This window comes from Sarcophilus harrisii, chromosome 2, assembly GCF_902635505.1.
Source record: "Sarcophilus harrisii chromosome 2, mSarHar1.11, whole genome shotgun sequence".
Taxonomy (NCBI): Eukaryota; Metazoa; Chordata; class Mammalia; order Dasyuromorphia; family Dasyuridae; genus Sarcophilus; species Sarcophilus harrisii.
Genome location: NC_045427.1, coordinates 604,982,956 through 605,000,282, shown reverse-complemented (window position 1 = coordinate 605,000,282; position 17,327 = coordinate 604,982,956). Strand labels below are relative to the sequence as shown.

At 38.0% G+C, this 17,327-nt stretch overlaps 1 protein-coding gene across 1 annotated transcript in view; it reads left to right on the top strand.

Annotated features, from left to right (window-relative positions):
• The window catches only part of LOC100926947 (heparan-alpha-glucosaminide N-acetyltransferase-like), a 150,289-nt gene that overhangs the window by 49,235 nt on the left and 83,727 nt on the right, over positions 1 to 17,327 (top strand). The window contains exons 8-9 of the mRNA XM_031949371.1: positions 10,101 to 10,227; positions 13,833 to 13,919. Of these exons, the coding sequence (XP_031805231.1) occupies positions 10,101 to 10,227; positions 13,833 to 13,919 (214 nt within the window). The remainder of the gene's footprint in view (positions 1 to 10,100; positions 10,228 to 13,832; positions 13,920 to 17,327) is intronic.

Genomic DNA, 17,327 nt, shown 5'->3' with positions numbered 1-17,327 from the left:
AGAGACACATACACACAGAGACAGATATAGATACAAACACACACATGCACACAGATTATAAAACACTTTTAAGATTTATAAAATGATCCTATGAAATAGGTTTGCTATATATATGTCCTATGCACACCTCCCTTGAATAAGGGTTAGGAAGGGATGACGTAGCAGAAGATCAGTTAATGAATGCCTAGAAAAGGTAGTTGTTGTCCTTCATACTCAAAGAGGTCCAAAATGACATCACTGTGGTATCAATGTACAATGTCTCTGACTGTGCCTGATCAGAAGAATATGAGGTAGAAAGTCTCTACCACAGGTTGGGCACAAATAGGTAAATAAAGTACCAAGGCCTAACCATTGAAAGAGTATATAGAATGACTTTTTAAACCTACCAGTAGATTATAACCTGTAGGGGTAGGGAATGGAGTAGAATTGGATGGAAACAAGACAACAAGAAGGTTATTTGGAAGGAGAATCACCATGTTGATTGAGGAAGAACAGATTCCAACTAATCCAATGCAAGAAGTATTTATCAAGAATTAGCTACTACATGCAGAATTCTACTCAAAAAAAGGAAGGATTTCTCAAAGATGAAAAGGAAGAAGTGCCTTCCAGATATGGCAATGGCCAGTGCAAAGGTAGGAAGGCAAGAGATGGGCTACCAAGTTAAGGAAAGAGTTAGTAAACCAGTTTGGTTCAAATTGGATCAAGTGGAAAAAAATTTTGTGGGATAGTTCAGAGTTCTTGCTTCAAAGATTGCTAATGGCCAGAAGTCCAAGGATCCTGACCCAAGTGCCATTACAATTTCAGGGAAAAGTTCAGCATAAAGCTAGGTAGATTTACTAATTTCAAGAGTGTCTCTATAAGTACACTGGACAGGTTAATTTATTTTGCCACTCTGAATATGCTGGTCCTCTGTCATATATGTATTCTTCCCTTGTGAATAAATTGCTCTCGAGCTCACAAGAATTCAAGTGTGTGCAGGAAAGAGGAACCAGTGTTGCAGTCTGTACATTACTGGAAGTTTGGGGGTACAGAATGTAGAGCAAAAAATTTTACTTGTGATTGCATGTTTTAGGTGGTTAGGTTATTGAAATTGCTTCTTTCTGGCTGATGAGATTTGAGGCTCCTGAGACATGCATGTTTGGAGCCGAGTTCCTCCATCCCGGAGAGAAAGAAATATTCTCCCCACACACACACACTGTTTCAGTGCCTCTGAATTTTAGCCTAATCCTTAAAAGGAGAAAGGTAGATTGGAAAGAGGTTTAGAGTTGGGAGGCCAATGACTTTGCTTTGGCTTCTGGCTCTCACAGCATCAGGCATAAAACTTCTATTTTAAACTCAATCTCTTTGTAAACAAAGTCATTGGTCTAGAGCTAAATGACCTCTAAGGTTCCTTCCATAGTCACATCCTGTGTTCCTGACTTGGTGAAATGAGGGAAATAGGAAGGGAAGATTGGACAGGAGAATGGAAAATAAACTCATTCTTTCCTGAGACAATTGGGGTTAAGTGACTTGCTCAGGGTTACACAGCCAGGAAGTGTTAAGTGTCTGAGACCAAATTTGAACTCAGGTCCTCCTGACTTCAGAGCTGGTGCTCTAATCACTGGGCCACCTACCTGCCCCTAAACTCATTCTTTGAAACAATGACTCCTGACTATCCTGCTATGGCGAGCAGGATTGTGCTAAACAGAGATGACTTACCAGGAAAATGGAAACTTCAGGGACATATAGATTAATTACAGAAACATTCCATAGATGGAGAGCCACTGTCTATCAGAGAGATTTGAAAGAGCTTGGGCTAATGGTCCATCTAGACATTAGAAAGTCCATCCAATTTTTGCAGCTTTGGGAAAAGGAGCATTTTACAATGCAAGGAGTTGAACTGTGTCAAGGGAGTTCTGAGTTCAGATTCTGGTCTAGCTACCCTTATTTGTTTTGTGGTTAGCTATTGTCTATCCCCATTTGTCATATGCAGAAGATAATCCCTATTAGCTAGATGACACAGTAGATAGTGAACAGGACTTGGAGTCAGGATAGATTTACATTCAAATCCTGCCTCAGATACTTACTAACCAGTCTGAGGATCAAATGAATTAACATATACTTTGCAAAGCATTATATACTAGTTGTTGTTTCCTATAATAATCATAATTGTTTCCCAGAATAATGCTTTTTCCTGGACCTTCTCCTAACTACCTATCTTCATAGACTAATTTATTAGATCATCACCCTTCTCTCATCCCATAACTCAATGTCCCTATGACCCTATATTGGACCCTCTTCTCTTTTCTTTCTACAATTTCTCTCTTCAACTATCATGTTTATGAAGGTGATTTCCAGACTTGTTATCTAGATCTAGATGAGCTGTCCTGCATCACCAGTTGCCTACTTAATGTCTCTTTCACACCTCCAACTCAACATTTCCAAAAGAAAATGAATTATCTTTGCTATAAATCTTCTTTTCTCCAAACTTCCATGTTTCTGTTGAGGACACCCACAACCTCTTACTTACTCAGATTAATAACTTTGATTCTTCACACTTCTCATTATATCTAGTTGCCAAAGCTTTTCAATTCTATCTCCATGATACTTCTTACATCTATGACCTTTTCCTTCTATTCATATGGCCTCCAACGTAGTTCAAACTCTTATCACCTCTTATCTGGTGTATTTGCAGTAGCTCTATAACTGACCACTGTGATTCCAATCTTCTCCCTCTTCTGAAATATCTCCCACATAGTGGCCAAAAAGTATCTTCCTAAAGCACAGGTCTGACCATGTTATGCTCTCATTGCAAAATCTTCAGTGATTTCCCATTGCTCCTAGGATAAAATAATGATTCAGTCTGGGATCCAAGGCCCTCCACAACTTGCCTCCCATCTATCTTTCTACTTTTATTTAATACTAATTCATTTCATGAACTCTATGTTCCAGGCAAATTGAACTATTAGTTCTTCCCCAATCATCTCCATCCTCCAAGCATTTACAAGAGCTATTCCTCATGCGTTCCTCTTGTCTTTTCCTCTCAGAATGTGTTTATTTTCCAGTCCAGCACACAGATTACATCTCTTTGTGTACATGTTGCACGCATACCTTTCTTTACCCCACCTCAGTAGAAGGGAACCTTTCTGAGAGTGAGGATTTTTTCACTGTGAATCCTTTATCCCTAGAATCTAGTACAATGCTTTGCACATTGGACAGTCTTAAAGTTTATAGAATCAAGTCATTATATATCTTTTGATTCAAAAGGGATTTGATATATATTAATTTATCTGAACCTCAAAATAGTCCTGTTAGATGGGCAGCAGCGGAATCAGCATCCCCATTTTCAAATGAAAAACTAAAGATCAGACAAGTTTTTGCCTATATTCAACAAAAGACTTGCCTACAGTCATACTGCCAGTAAATGGTAGTGATGGGACTCATGTTTGGGTCTTTTATCTTCAAGCCCAATATACCACACTCCTTGTCATACAGGGAAGTCGATACAGGTCAATATTTATAATGCTTTCCTTAGTTAAAAGTGCTTCCCACTGCCATGTTGCTGGTCATGGCTCAAGTCCTATATCCACCTTTTAGCAGTGCTCCTTTCCCACCCTTCCCTGGAGATTCAGGCTACCATAGTCCATGACTCTGATCTTGTTTGCCATCCAGAAATAGCAGCTGTATTTGCTAGGACATGGAGCCCTATCACTGCTGCTGCTGTTGCGAACTTTATAATGAAGTGGGGGGGATGGGGATGGAATTTCATTTCTGCTCCACTGATTTACTTCTCCCTGATGCTTTCCTGATGGCAGTTTCCTGAAATACTCAAGAGCTTTGATGGATGGAGGGTGGAAAGGGGGGAGGAGGTGTGAGTGGGCTGGTTTGAATGGCTTGATTGGAAAAATTCAAAAAATCTTGGTTTGGGAGGACAGGTGAAGATCTCTGGGTAATCAGGTGGCAATAAACGACCCTATTCATTATGTCCTTCAAATCCAAGATGATCATCTCTATGGCTGCCCTCTGTTAAACAAAGCTTTGGATTACTGAAAAGAAATTTTGAGGGAAAATAGGCCCAGATAATGGATGGTAAGTACAGGCACCAAAGTTCAGACTATTTGAGCTAAAAAAGGGCATGAGAAATTATTTTGTCTAACCACCCCCATCTTCATTTTGTAGAGATGGAAACTAAAAAATTATTCAACCAATATCACATAGCTGGTTAGCAGAAGAGCTAGGGCTGGAATCCAGGTTTCCTGACACCCAGTCCAGATCTCCCAGCCACCACTTGGATAGGAGGATCCAGCAGAAGAATTATGATAACAAAAACTTAAGAGAATGTAGACTCCCTTAGGAAAAGGACTAGTTCATTATTTTTGTCTCTGTATTTCTGAAGCTGGCATTTAGTATTTATTGATTGACTTATTGATAACTCCTCTCTGACAGCTTTCAATTCCTAAGCTTATTTGGACATAATTTTTTAATCACTCATAATTTTACCTTCCTTATAGTAGCTGAATTTCTTATTTTTCCTTTCTTGTCCAGTTTCTGGGCTCAATCCTTTGTATTTTTCACATTTAAATGGATGATATCTGCCAAATAATTGTCATTCTTTCACACATATTACTTAGGAGGGAAGATCGCAAAACCTCAATTTTGCAGGTATAGAAGCTGAAATGTTGAAGAGTTAGGTACCTCTTGAATTCAATTTTTAATTATGTGACTACTCATCAGGGCAGGCTCCTAGGATGAGAGGTTTGGTCCTGAAATAGAATATGGAATCATTAACTCCTCTCCTTTTGCAGAGGAAGAAATTGAAGCCCATAAAAATTAAATAAAATCATATAGATAGTAAATGAAATAATCAGGATTTGAATCCACTTCCTTGACCCCCGATTCCAGGACTCATAGTCTTCTAGGAAGAGTGTCTATATTACTCTGTCCTGAGGAGTTCTAGAAAAGAGGAAAAGGAAAGGCAAGAAGTGTGTCCTCAGTAACTATTTTTTAATCTTCCTCCCTAATCTTGAACCATAATCTCTGAGGGTAAATGCCTGAAGAATTGTGAAATCATGGCTCTCCGAATTTGCTGAGGATAAACACATTGGAAAAACTGAAAAAATTAACAAGCACTTATTTAAAATGCCTATTATGCACCAGATACTGCTAGCATTGGGATTACAAAGACCAAAAAAAGAAGCAGTTCCTGCCCTCAAGAAATTTACTTCCTGTTGGGAGAAATAAAGATGTGTTAAATAAGTTTTTAGAGTTCTTAAAAGTAAATACAAGGAAATCTGAGGTAGAGGAGATTAGGAATCTGGACATGAAGAAAGCCTTCATGTGGCACCTGAGTTGAGATTTGAAGGGAGCTAGGGAATTTAAGAATCAGAGGAGAGAAATTGAGGTGGTCTGTGTCCCAAGAATCAGTTTTTCCTCCTCCCTACAAATCATCTGGGAACTGTTTGTCAGCAACACAAACAGTATTGAGCTAACACCTTAATGAAGGGAAGCCATGGAAACAGATGGCAGCCCTCAATTAGCAATACTAGCAACAGTTTGTCACATTGCTTCCCCTCCACCTCCCTTTAATGTCCCAGGGAAAACATTCCATCATCTCATCCTCTTCGCTCCCTAGAATCCCCCAGACTTAATCTCGGGCTCACTGGGAAGCCCTGGCTCCCGAGTCTTTGGGACTTTTTCCTATATTCCCTCAAAATCTCTTTTAAGAAATGCAAAGTTTTGTTTAACAGAGGGCAACCATACAGATGATCATCTTGGATTTGAAAGACAAAATGAGTGTGTATGAGTTGAAACAGAGTTATTAAACACTTTTTAGGTAACTACTATGTGCAAAGCTAGTGCTGTTTGTTGTTTGTCCTTTGTTCTTTAAGAGGACCATGACATTAGGGAGGTGATGACATGTAAGTGAATTGGATTTAAGTGAGGGAGGACTGTTCAAGGTCACCTGACTCACTTTCTCCTCTGGAGCCATCTGGTCCAGTGACCAGATATAGATCCGGACAACTGGAGTTGGACCTGGATGCAATGGAAGACCTTGGTCTTTTATAGGTTACAGTTTTACTGAGACAAGGCCCATTCAATAATTAAGGCTGGCTAAGAAAAGAGGCAGAGAATGGCTTCTTTTACCTAGTTAAAAAATCATTCTGGGAAGGGAAGATCCTCAGGTTTTTTGGGCAAGACAGAAACAGTCGCTCTTTATAATCACTGAGTCAATCAGGGGCCAAACAATGATAGGTTGGAGCTGACCTGGGATTTGGTTTAAAACATGACATTACCCTGTAAACCTCAAGATGTTTTAGGGGCTTCCTTTATCAATAGAGAGCTGGCTTTGGTACCAGGAAGATCTGGATTGTAATCCAGTTTGTGTCATAGACTATTTATGTGACCTCAACCAAGTCACCATGTCTCTGCTCTAAGCAATCCTTTAAGACTAGAGGTCACAGGACGTGCATTACTCTGCATTAGTAGAGGGACTTTCCTTAACCAAGTATTTCTTGTATCAAGGAAATCACTGCTCCAGACCTTATGCCTATTCTTAAATATAAGACATAATGTTAGATGCTGGGGATCCAAAGATAAATAGTGAAACAATTTTTGCCCTTACTGAACTTCCATTCTGCTCATACAATATAGGAGAGTGCTCTCCACTAACAACAGAGATGAATCAGGAATAATGGAGATGGGAATGGGAATGGCAAATCAGCAATGGTCTTCTGTGGGAATTAGCATGAAAGCTGATCCTTGAAAAAAGATAAAAGAGGCTAAAAGACAGAAGTAAGAAAGCAGTGCATTCCAGGTATGAGGGGAAAACTTGTGCAAAGAGAGAGGTGACAGAGATGGAATGTTGAATATAAGAAACAATGAGACCAATTTGGCTAGAATGTGAAGAGAATGACTAGAAATAAGGTGAAATAAATATGATGACTTTAGTGGGAGCCAGAATGTGAGTGATCTTAAATGCCTCTCCAAGGAGTTTGTATTTTATTCTAGAGGGAATCACTTAAAATTATGGAGCAGGAGAGTAACAGAGTTCTTCAGGGAAATTATTTTGAGAGGTGAATGAAAGACAAATCAGAAAGAGAGGACACTGAAAGTTGGGAAAACAATTCTGGGCTATATGTATGAAAGGTGATGAGGTCCACACAATCTGAAAGTTGTAAGGAACCTCAGAGATAATGTCTAACCAAATATTCCCTAATAGCATCCCAATCCCAACTGCCATTTCTAGCCTCATTCTATAAAAATGGGAAAACCATAATTTCCTGGAGTGGCACATCCTGGTATGGATTAGTTCTATTCATTAGGGAGTTTTTCTGGACATTCAGCCTCAATCTGCCTTTCTTTAAAATCCATTTTTTGTTCCTCTTTTTTCTCTTTAGAGCCAAGCAAAACAAGTGCAATCTCTTCCATATTACTGACCTTCAGTTATTTAAAATTCCTATCATGTCATACCCAAAGTCGTCACTTCTTCTGTATCTAATTTCTTTGTTTGACAAAGTCCCTAATTATCCCAGCATCCTGGTTGTCTTCTCCTGAATATCCTCTAGCCTATATCCTTTTTTAGATAGAACAATTCCATCTGAACACACTATTTCAAATGTGAACTAATTAGGGAAAGGTACTGAGGAATTGTCACCTCCTTTCAGAAGATTATTTTTCTCTTGATAACATTGAATTTGGGTGCTGATGTGTCATGCTTTCTACATTTCAAAATTGCCATCAATCACAAAACCCAAATCTTTTCTTCAGGAACCTTTGTTTAGCCAAATTCACTCACATAAATTTTTTTTTTCTGAAGGGCAAGAATAGAACACAGGCATTTGTTGTCCCTTTTTCATTTTGTCAATTTTGGCCATGATTCTAATCTGTCAGGATTTTTGAATCCTGATTGTGTCACCTAAACCAACATATTAGTGATCCCTTTGATTATGGTGTTACATGCCCATTTGGTGAGCATATACCCCTGCTGGTACTGCCCAGACCCACTGATTAAAGCCTTGAATACCATAGTCAAAGGAAAAGCCCTAGGACACTCCAATGGAAATCTTCCTTGACTCACTAATGATAACTTTTTGGGTTCAATTATCCAGCCAATCTTGAAGTCATCTAATTATTATCATCTGCTTCTTCTTCTCTACCAGGAGAACATGTGAAGCTTTCTCAAATGGCCACCTTTCACTTTCTTCTCAACACAACTTCCCTCTATTCCCAACTAGCAGCACCAATGTCTGTTCTGGTGAATATATTACTCAGAATATATACAATGTCAAGAGCTGAAGCAATTTATTTAAGACACCAAATAATTTTTCCTTCTTGGAACTAACATCAGAATGACATAAGATAGATGTTATGCTACCTTCTCTTCCCTTTCCCTGATCTTTTTTCTCCTATTAACTTCTGATACCTTCTCCCACAATTCTAGATTTTGAGTACTCATCTCTTTTTGCCTTTGCCTGTCTACATTTTTCTCCTTCCTCTCTCTTTTAATCTAAGAGTTTATTGGGAGCTATTTTGAGCAGAGCTGACTAGAGAAGAATGTATCATCATTCTTACTTCAAATTCAGCAAAGCTAGTTGACAGCTAACAAAATATTCATTTACAATGTTTGATCTATTGGGAAGGGGGCTAAATCTAGAAGAAATGTATGGCCCTTGGCCTTGGGGAATTTATAATATGGAAGGAAAAATAAAAAAGGCACAGTTAATGACCATTTCATTTCTACAGTGCTTTGCAGTTATAAAGAGCTTTACATTAATAATTTAATTTCAATTAATCCCACACTAACCCTACAAGGTAAGTAAAGCTGGTATTAATATCCTTGTCTAACAGATGCAGAAACCGAGACTAAGAGATTTATTCAAAATTAAGTCAGTCAAGTAAAAAAGCATTTAATAAGTATTTCTGTGTGCCAGGCACTGTGCTAAATGCTGGAGTTACAAATATAAGCCATAAGACATTCTCCCACACTCACTCCCAAATAACATATTGTAATGAGGGAAGATAATTAGATACAGAAGGAGTTAAAGGAGAAGAGGAAGGATGCTCCAGGTGAGAGCATAATGTCAAAGTTTAGAGAATAAAGAATAGTTAGTCTGGATTCTTCCTAAAAAGGAAGATTCCAGGAAAAAATACATTTTGGGGAGAAGAGGCCACAGGGACAGAGGAAGAATGAAGTTAGAACATGGTTATAAGTACAGAGTAAAGCATGGCTAGAGGCATAAAGCAAGTTAGGGGTAAAGTTGGGACTTGGACATAAGTCTTCTGACTCCTGGTACAATGCTTATTGTTCTGCCTCTGTATAGGGAGAAGAAGCACAGCAGTGTGCAGAGGGCTGAACATGGATTAAGGGAGATCTGGCACCTATTGGCTGTTTCATTGGGGGCAAGCTACTTAACCTTTCTTTCTTAATCCATAAACTACAGACAAAAATACCTCCAGTACCAAGCTCCCAGGCTTATTGTGAAGTTGAAATGAAATAATATAAGGAAAATATCTTAAATTTTAAAATTCAATATAAAACATCAGTAGTTATATTATCATCATCATCATTATTATACAACTATAGGTAGATCAGGATCCTAAAATGAACATAATAGTCAGTATAAATCAATACCAATACATAAACCAAATTCATAGGTTCTGCTGAGGTTCAGATTTGGGGAATAATTAATTAGACAGAGCTAATCAGGGAAACATTCTTGGAAGCATTGTCTATATGTTTCATAATATAGCCTCATGCCAATTAGATGGTTAATTAGTAATCAGTCTCAGTTTCTTCATCTGTAAAGTTAGGGTGAGTAGATCAAATATTTATAAATCTCCTTCCAGTTCTCTAATCTATGAGTCGTGAGAAAAGGCAGAGATGGATATTGGCAGGGAAACTTTGAGGAAATTAAGATTAGCTACTTGGGAAGTCCCATCCATTTTGGTGTTAAGATGAATAAGAATGGCAAGGGTTATCTGGCAGTCCACATTAGAAGAAATGAAGATTGAAGAGAAAAGGAGGAGAAAGAAAGGCTCTACCCATTTGGAGATGAAAAGATTGAGGGAGGAAAAAAGAAGAAGCTAGGTGACTGAGTGAATTGTATGTTTGATTTCTGCAGAGGATACCTGGGCCCTGGAGGGATAGGGGATGAAGGCAAATACTTCAACTGTACAGGTGGAGCGGCAGCATATATTGACAAGTGGATTCTGGGAGAAAATCATCTGTATCAATTCCCATCTTGCAAGGTAATTGTTAGAAATGTAGTCTGCTGGGGAAATTTGTTGCTAAGAGGATGAGATCCTCAGTTGGTTCTAAATATCTAAGTGCTTTGGGTTTGGAGTCAAAGGATATGAGTTCAGGATTTAACTCTGCAATTTATATCACTTTGGACAAGCCAATTATCCTTTCAGGCCCTCAGATACTTCATCTAAAGTAAAGGAGGATGGGCTATATCATAGATCCTTAATTATGGGTCTTTGAACAGGTTTCCAAGTATCTATAAATCTGAATAGGAAAAAAAGTTACATTTAATTTCATTATAATTGGTTTCCATTTTATTTTAATTAAATTATTTAAAAGGTGATTCTAAAAAAGGGTCCATCACTTCACTTGTCACACACAAGAGGTCCATCACACACAAACATACACACACATACATGCATACATACATACACAAACATACAAGTTAAAAAGCCCTGGAGTGTCACTTAAAATCAAGCTTTTAAAGTCTTCCAATTCTCAGTTCTATGATCTCTTTCCCTATCTTCCAAATAAACACTAATCCAAATAAAGGTGGGAAGATGATTGTTGAGCAGTTTGCAAGAATAAGAATTGAATCACAAGACGTTAGCATTGGAAGACCACCCTATAAATTTCCATTCAAAGAAAGTAGAACAGAATTTATTATATCATTAATTAAGATGCCAGTTTTGGCATCTTAAGACTAATAGAAAGAGAAGTAGATTTAGAATCTGTAATTTGGGTTTATTTAAATCTCTGCTCTATTACCACTTAATCTCACTGGGTCTCAGTTTCCTCATCTTTATTTTACTTTTAAAATTTTATTTGTTGTTTTTGGCCAGGCAATTGAGTTAAGTCGTTTGTCTAAGATCACACAGCTAATAAGTGTTAAGTCTCTGAGGTCAAATTTGAACTCAGGTCCTTCTGATTTCAGTTTCAGTCCCCAATATACTGCCCCAATTAGCTGTCCCTCCTCATCTTTAAAATAAACAGGATGAGCTGAAAGACCATTAACTTCTCTTTCAGCTCTAACACTCTATCATCCTATGAAACATTTAATAATTAAGGATAGAAGGAAGCTCAGATAGAGTAAGCCACTGGAAATTCAGAATACTTAAAAAATATCAGTGAATACCAAGGAAGAGACAGTCTATGATAATATTAGTTACTTAGAAAGGATGTTACAGCCAAGGTATCATCAGAATATGACATTTCATGGCAGTGCTGTTGCTATCTAGCATGACAGCAGGAGAGATGCCCAGAGAGAATTTAGAGTACTGAAATGGAGAGTACTGCTTCAAACATCTGAGTTTAGCACTGAATTAAGAAAAATGATTTAGTTAAAGTGGGAGGTTGTCAGAGGGTAGATCTCTTCTCTTTGGATGGCCTTCCAGATGGTCTCCTCTCAAGCTTGTTTCCTCCTAGTCCACTATCTTCCCATCTTAACCTCTCCAGTAGAACCCTGCTAGTCTTCTAGAGTTTCTGTGATTTCTTTTCATTCTCTCAACTCTTCCCTTAATTTAGACTGTTTTAAGCAGTTTTAGGAATATATGTTAGCAATACATTTTTAAAATTGGATTAAAGATGCCAAGCTCAGGGCATAGCCTGTTTGCTGGGCTTAACTCTGGGAAATAGGGTGTCTCCAACTATCTTCACACCTGGAATATACCAATTGTCTTTGTACTGGTCTCCTTCCAGTTCCTTACCTCTCTTATTTATTTGATCTATTGTTGCTAGTTTAATTTGTCTAAAGTTCAACTTTGATCATAGGATCACAGAATTATTGATTTAGTTCTGGAAGACTTAGAAACTTTTTCACTGAGCTCATTTTATTCTCTCATTTTACTGCTAAGAAAACCAAGATCCAAAGAGGTGCCAAAAATCACATCGCTACTTAGTCTGAGGTGGAATTCAAGTCCAAGTCTTCCTTATCCCACATCCAGCACTCTCTCCAGTAAATCATGCTGCCTAATCTTAAATTTTTTCTATTTGTGATCCCCTTTTGCCCTGAGAAATTTTTTGACAACCCCATCTCAAATCTGGGCTTAACTTTCTGGCAGCATTAGTTACATAGTGCAAAGTACATAAGTTTTGTGTTCAGAACCAAGGCAGCAGTGAAGTGGTGCAATGCAACATGGAGAAGTGCTATCAGAAACACTTTGTATTCATTATGTATTTAATTTTGAATTAATTTTTAGTTGTTGCATCTAGAAACCTTTTTACCATTGTTAAATTTCCCCCAACTCCCACATTAAGATAAGTGACTTCATGTGGGGTTGTGACTCACAGTTTAAGAAGCTTTGCTTCAAATGACTGAATGTATTCCCATTGACTATAAAAGAAAATCCAAATTCTAGAGCCTGAAATTTAAGGCTATTGTAATTATTTGGTTTCCCAAATACTTATCCACTCTTATTTCCCCATCACAGATAAGTTAATAAATCTGTATGATCTTTGGTTTCTTCTTTTATTAAATGGGGATAATAATAACTATAAAAAGCCTATTTCACAAGGTTGCTGTGAAGATTAGATATGGTGGTATATGTACTTAGTAATAATAATAAAAAGTAACATTTGTATAGCATATATAGTATGTGCCAGGTTCTGTGCTAAGTACTTTATAATTATTATCTTATTTGATCCTCACAACAACCTTGGAAAATAAGAGACTATTCTTATCCCCATTTGCCAGATGCGGAAGGGGAGGCAGACAGAAGTTGAATTACTTATCCAGTAAGTGTCTAGTAAGTGTCTGAGGAAATGATCTGAATAAGGCTCTGTGGAGCACGTAAGATTATAGCAGTTAACGATAACAGTTAGGAAATTTATAGCTTCAAAGATCCTTTCATCTAATCATTTCAATTTATAGTTAAGGAAACTGAGCCCATCTTAAATGAGTAACTAATGTTATGTGGGACATAGAGTCAGAAGATTTGAAGGTAGAAAGCAGCAGGGCATAGGATTCCCAGCAGAAAAATAGTACTATACAAGCAAAGACCTGGTGGAACCTCCTATGGGTGATGCTGTATGGACAGTGTAGATATAACTGGAGAGGAGTGTGGCAGGAGTAATGGATATACTGTTGGAAAAGTCAACCATATGGACAGGATCTTGAAAGTTGGATGTAGAATATGAATTCATGCCAGTTTCCACAGAAGCCTAGGTATTAGAAGACCACCAGGGTCAAGATCTCTTGATCAGGGTCAAGAGTGGGTCCTGAAGTTTAGCTCTGTTTGCATTTATGTGCCAGTGGTGGCCATTTCAATTTCCTCCAACTGCCAACTTGCTTTTCTTCATCCTGGTTTATCTTAGGCCTAACTGGGCTAGTGGCTGTCCCTTCTGCTCAGGGCAGAAAGGTTATCTTCCTCATTAGGATCCTGCTGTGTTGAAAGCCTTTGTCAGAGGAAATGAGGAAACTGGGAATTGCTTTGGGAGGGCAGCTGCCTCCTCTGGTTAATGATTTGGGGGGAGACAGAGAGGGAAGCTCTTTGCTAATGGCATCACCAGTTTGTATATTCCTGGGGAAAGAAAGTGGAGCTGAAGGGAGCTTTCATTGAAAAGCCAATTCTTTTCCTGTCTCAGATGTGAATGGTTCCCTCATGTGTTTCAGGAACTCTACAAGACAACACAGCCCTTTGATCCTGAGGGCATCTTGGGGACAATTAACTCCATCCTAATGGCTTTCTTTGGGCTCCAGGTAAGTGGAAAATAAATCTGATGATTGCATGAGAAGGTAGAACAGTGTGTATACCCATTGTAGTAGAAAGAGCAGTGAAGGTTCCAAACCTAAATTCGTATTTTCATTCTACTAGCAGTGTGATAAACACAAGATAAATTAATTCATCTCTTGGAAACTATGATTCCTCATTAAGTCAAGTTAACAAGCATGGTAGTAACAAAATGTCCTCTTCTAAGCTGTTTTGTTTTCTGTGCATTTAAAAATATCTGATTGCTGCTCTTTTCTTTCTCGCTTTTTTCAACTACTTACCAACTCACCCTTCCTCAAATAGAATTTTAGCCTCCCTTTTAACAAATACTCAAGACAAACAAAACAACACTTTGGTTACATGCAAAAGCTTTTCCTATAGTCCAGTTCCTCAACTCTTTGCTAAGAGGTAGGTGGTATGCTTCATGGGGTTTCTGAAGATATGACCCCATATCTGAAGATATATGTATGTGTAATATATATAAAATTAAGGAGTTTAGATAAGATACAGCCCTCACAGAGTTTTCAATATAGTACAGAGCTGACACCTATGCAAAGAACTATAATACATAAAAGTATCTGATGTATAATGTTTGGACATGGAAAAAGCAGAAATTTGTTTTGCTTGACAATACAGATTATTATAAGGATTGTTTTCCCCAATTGAAGGAATTGGGAGGGAGAAAAAATACTTGTTAAATGAAAAAAGTTTTTTTTAATGTGATATATAGAATAAAGGGGCATAATACAAAATGCTGTTTGATGTGGAGGGGGGTGGGGAGGAAGGTCATAACTAAAAGGATCAGGAAAAGTTTACTAGAGCAATTGGCCTTTGAGCTAGAATTTAAAGCATCATTACAAACCAAGCAAGTGAGAAGGGAGAGAAAATGCTCCAGGCATAAGAAAGAGTGGAAGCAAAGGGATCAGGCGAAAAATATAGGAATTGAGTGGAGTCTATTTTGACTGGACCATAATAAGTTAAAGGGGATAAGACTAGAGAGGTAAAGTAATGCCAGATTATAAAAAGTTTTTGATTATCCACTTTGATCAGTTTAAAAAAATTGAGCACACCCACAATTTTAAGTGACAATAGTCATTTATTGTAGAGGACTGAAACTATAAACTGAGATCGGGACAGCCAAGCACTTGAGGCTAACTTCTGATTGTCCGATACTCTATGGGCATATGTTTGGAAAATGGTCCTTTCCACTATCCATACTGGATCAATGATTGGTGTATGGAGGATTGTAGGAGGGACTAGGGGGTAGAGTAAAGCTAGCCAGAGACACACTCTCGGCGGTAGATGAGGGAAGGTGGTCACAGAGATTCTGCTTCCATCCTGTTCAATCCCGTGTCTGGGGACCAAGAATAAAGATTAAGGACTTTTGCTTATCCTGACTACGGCTGATCCTGGGGTGTCCTGGGTGCTAGTGCGGTCGTCACAATTTACAATACTTACTTGTTTATTAATTTATGGTGCATACATATATGATGGTAGTAATAATCACAGACATTATAAAACTTAGACAAAAATAGGAATTTTAGAAAAACAGAATATAAATGAAGTGATATTTGATCCTAAAGTCAATAGGAAGTTACTGGAATTTACTGAATAGGAGAGTTAAAGTTGTTTGCAATTCATTCTGAGGTTAACAAGGAAGCCACTGAAGATTTTTGGATAGACGAAGAGAAAGAAAGGCATTCTGAACTAGGAGAACAGCACAAATAAGTCTGTAGTCAAAAAAGAACACTGTATTCATGGAAAAAGGATAGAAACTAGTGTAGCTGGAACATAGGCCATCATAATGGAGGCATAGTGGGAGACTAAGTGGAAGTGGTAGAGTCTGACTGGATGATGCAGGGTTTCTAATGCCATAATGAGGAATTTGGATGTTACCCTGAAGACATTAGGGAATCATTTAAAATGATGAGTTGAAACTCATTGTAAGAGCAGACTAGGAGGAGCATATGCCTCTACCATATTGTATTCACAGATCTTCAGACTTCATCCCAGCCCAAAGCCCATCCTCCCGCAGCAGTTGTTTTTATTGTGGGTAACTGTGGCCATAGTACAGTCAGGATGTACATGAGATATTTCTTTCCATGTACAAAAGGCCCAATTAGATAAATGGGAAAAGAATAGCAAACAAGGTGAGACCTGTATCTAGATAACTAATGGACCTCTAGAAAACACTCAAGAGCTATTCTTCTCTGCTCCATCAGCATCAGTGGAAATCATCACTTGAGTACTCCAAACTCATGCAATAACTTCCCCATCAATTGCCAGGGAATCAGGATTTAGCATCTGTTTCTCCCCAACAACCAAATTAAATGGTTCATAAAATGACTTCCTGGCATTTCTCTTTCCTCATTCCTTCCATTCCCCCTATACCTCCCTGCCACCACTATTCTGGTTCATGTAATCAAACATTCTACAATAATTGAAAGATCTCCAAAAAACATGACATCTTTCTCTTCCAATTTTTCATCTTTTAGACTAGGAAGAGCAAAGGACTAAGTAAAATTTAAACCTGAGTCCTTGCTCTTTATCCCAGAGCCAAGACACTGACAAATTCCGAAGTCCATGAAGAGAGTCCGAGATAATCCTTACCATTACCAATGTAATCAAGGAAGGAGTGACAAAACCCAGGGTAAGAATTCATATCTCTTAACTACTTGCCCAGCATGATTCCCTTCCAGTTCTTGAAGCATTCCTTCTTCTGACTCTGGATAAATATCCAAACTGAGAGGAAATATGGCACAGTAGAAAGAGCATTGATTAGACTAGACCAATGGCTTTTAACCTTCTTTGACTGTCCACTCTGATCAGTTAAAAAAAAAATTGAGCACACCCACAATTTAAGTGACAATTTATAATACTTACCTGTTTATTTATGATGCATACATATATGATTATAATAATCACATACATTATAAAACTTAGACAAAAATAGAAATCTTAGAAAACAAAAGAAAAATGAAATGATATTTGATCCAAAAGTCAATAGGAAGTTACTGGTATTTACTGAGTAGGAGAGTGATATGGTCAGACCTGAGTTTTAGGGAGTAAATGTGGTGCACAGGATTAGAAAGAGACTTCAGGCAGAAAGACTATCAGAAAGTTATTACTATAGTCTGGATGGGAAGTGATAAGGACTTGAACTAAGGTGATTCCTGCATGAGTAAGGAGAAGGGGAATTATGCAAATGTTGTACTGGTAGAAATGCCAAGATTTGAAAACTGACTACTTATGTGTAGGTCAGGGAGAATAAGATGGGAAACAACATGAAGCTTGTAAACCAGGATGACTGGAAGGAAAAGTAATAGGAAAATTTGGAAGACAGATGGATTGGGGGAGGGGAGGGAAAACAAAATAATGAGACCATACTATCTGGCACA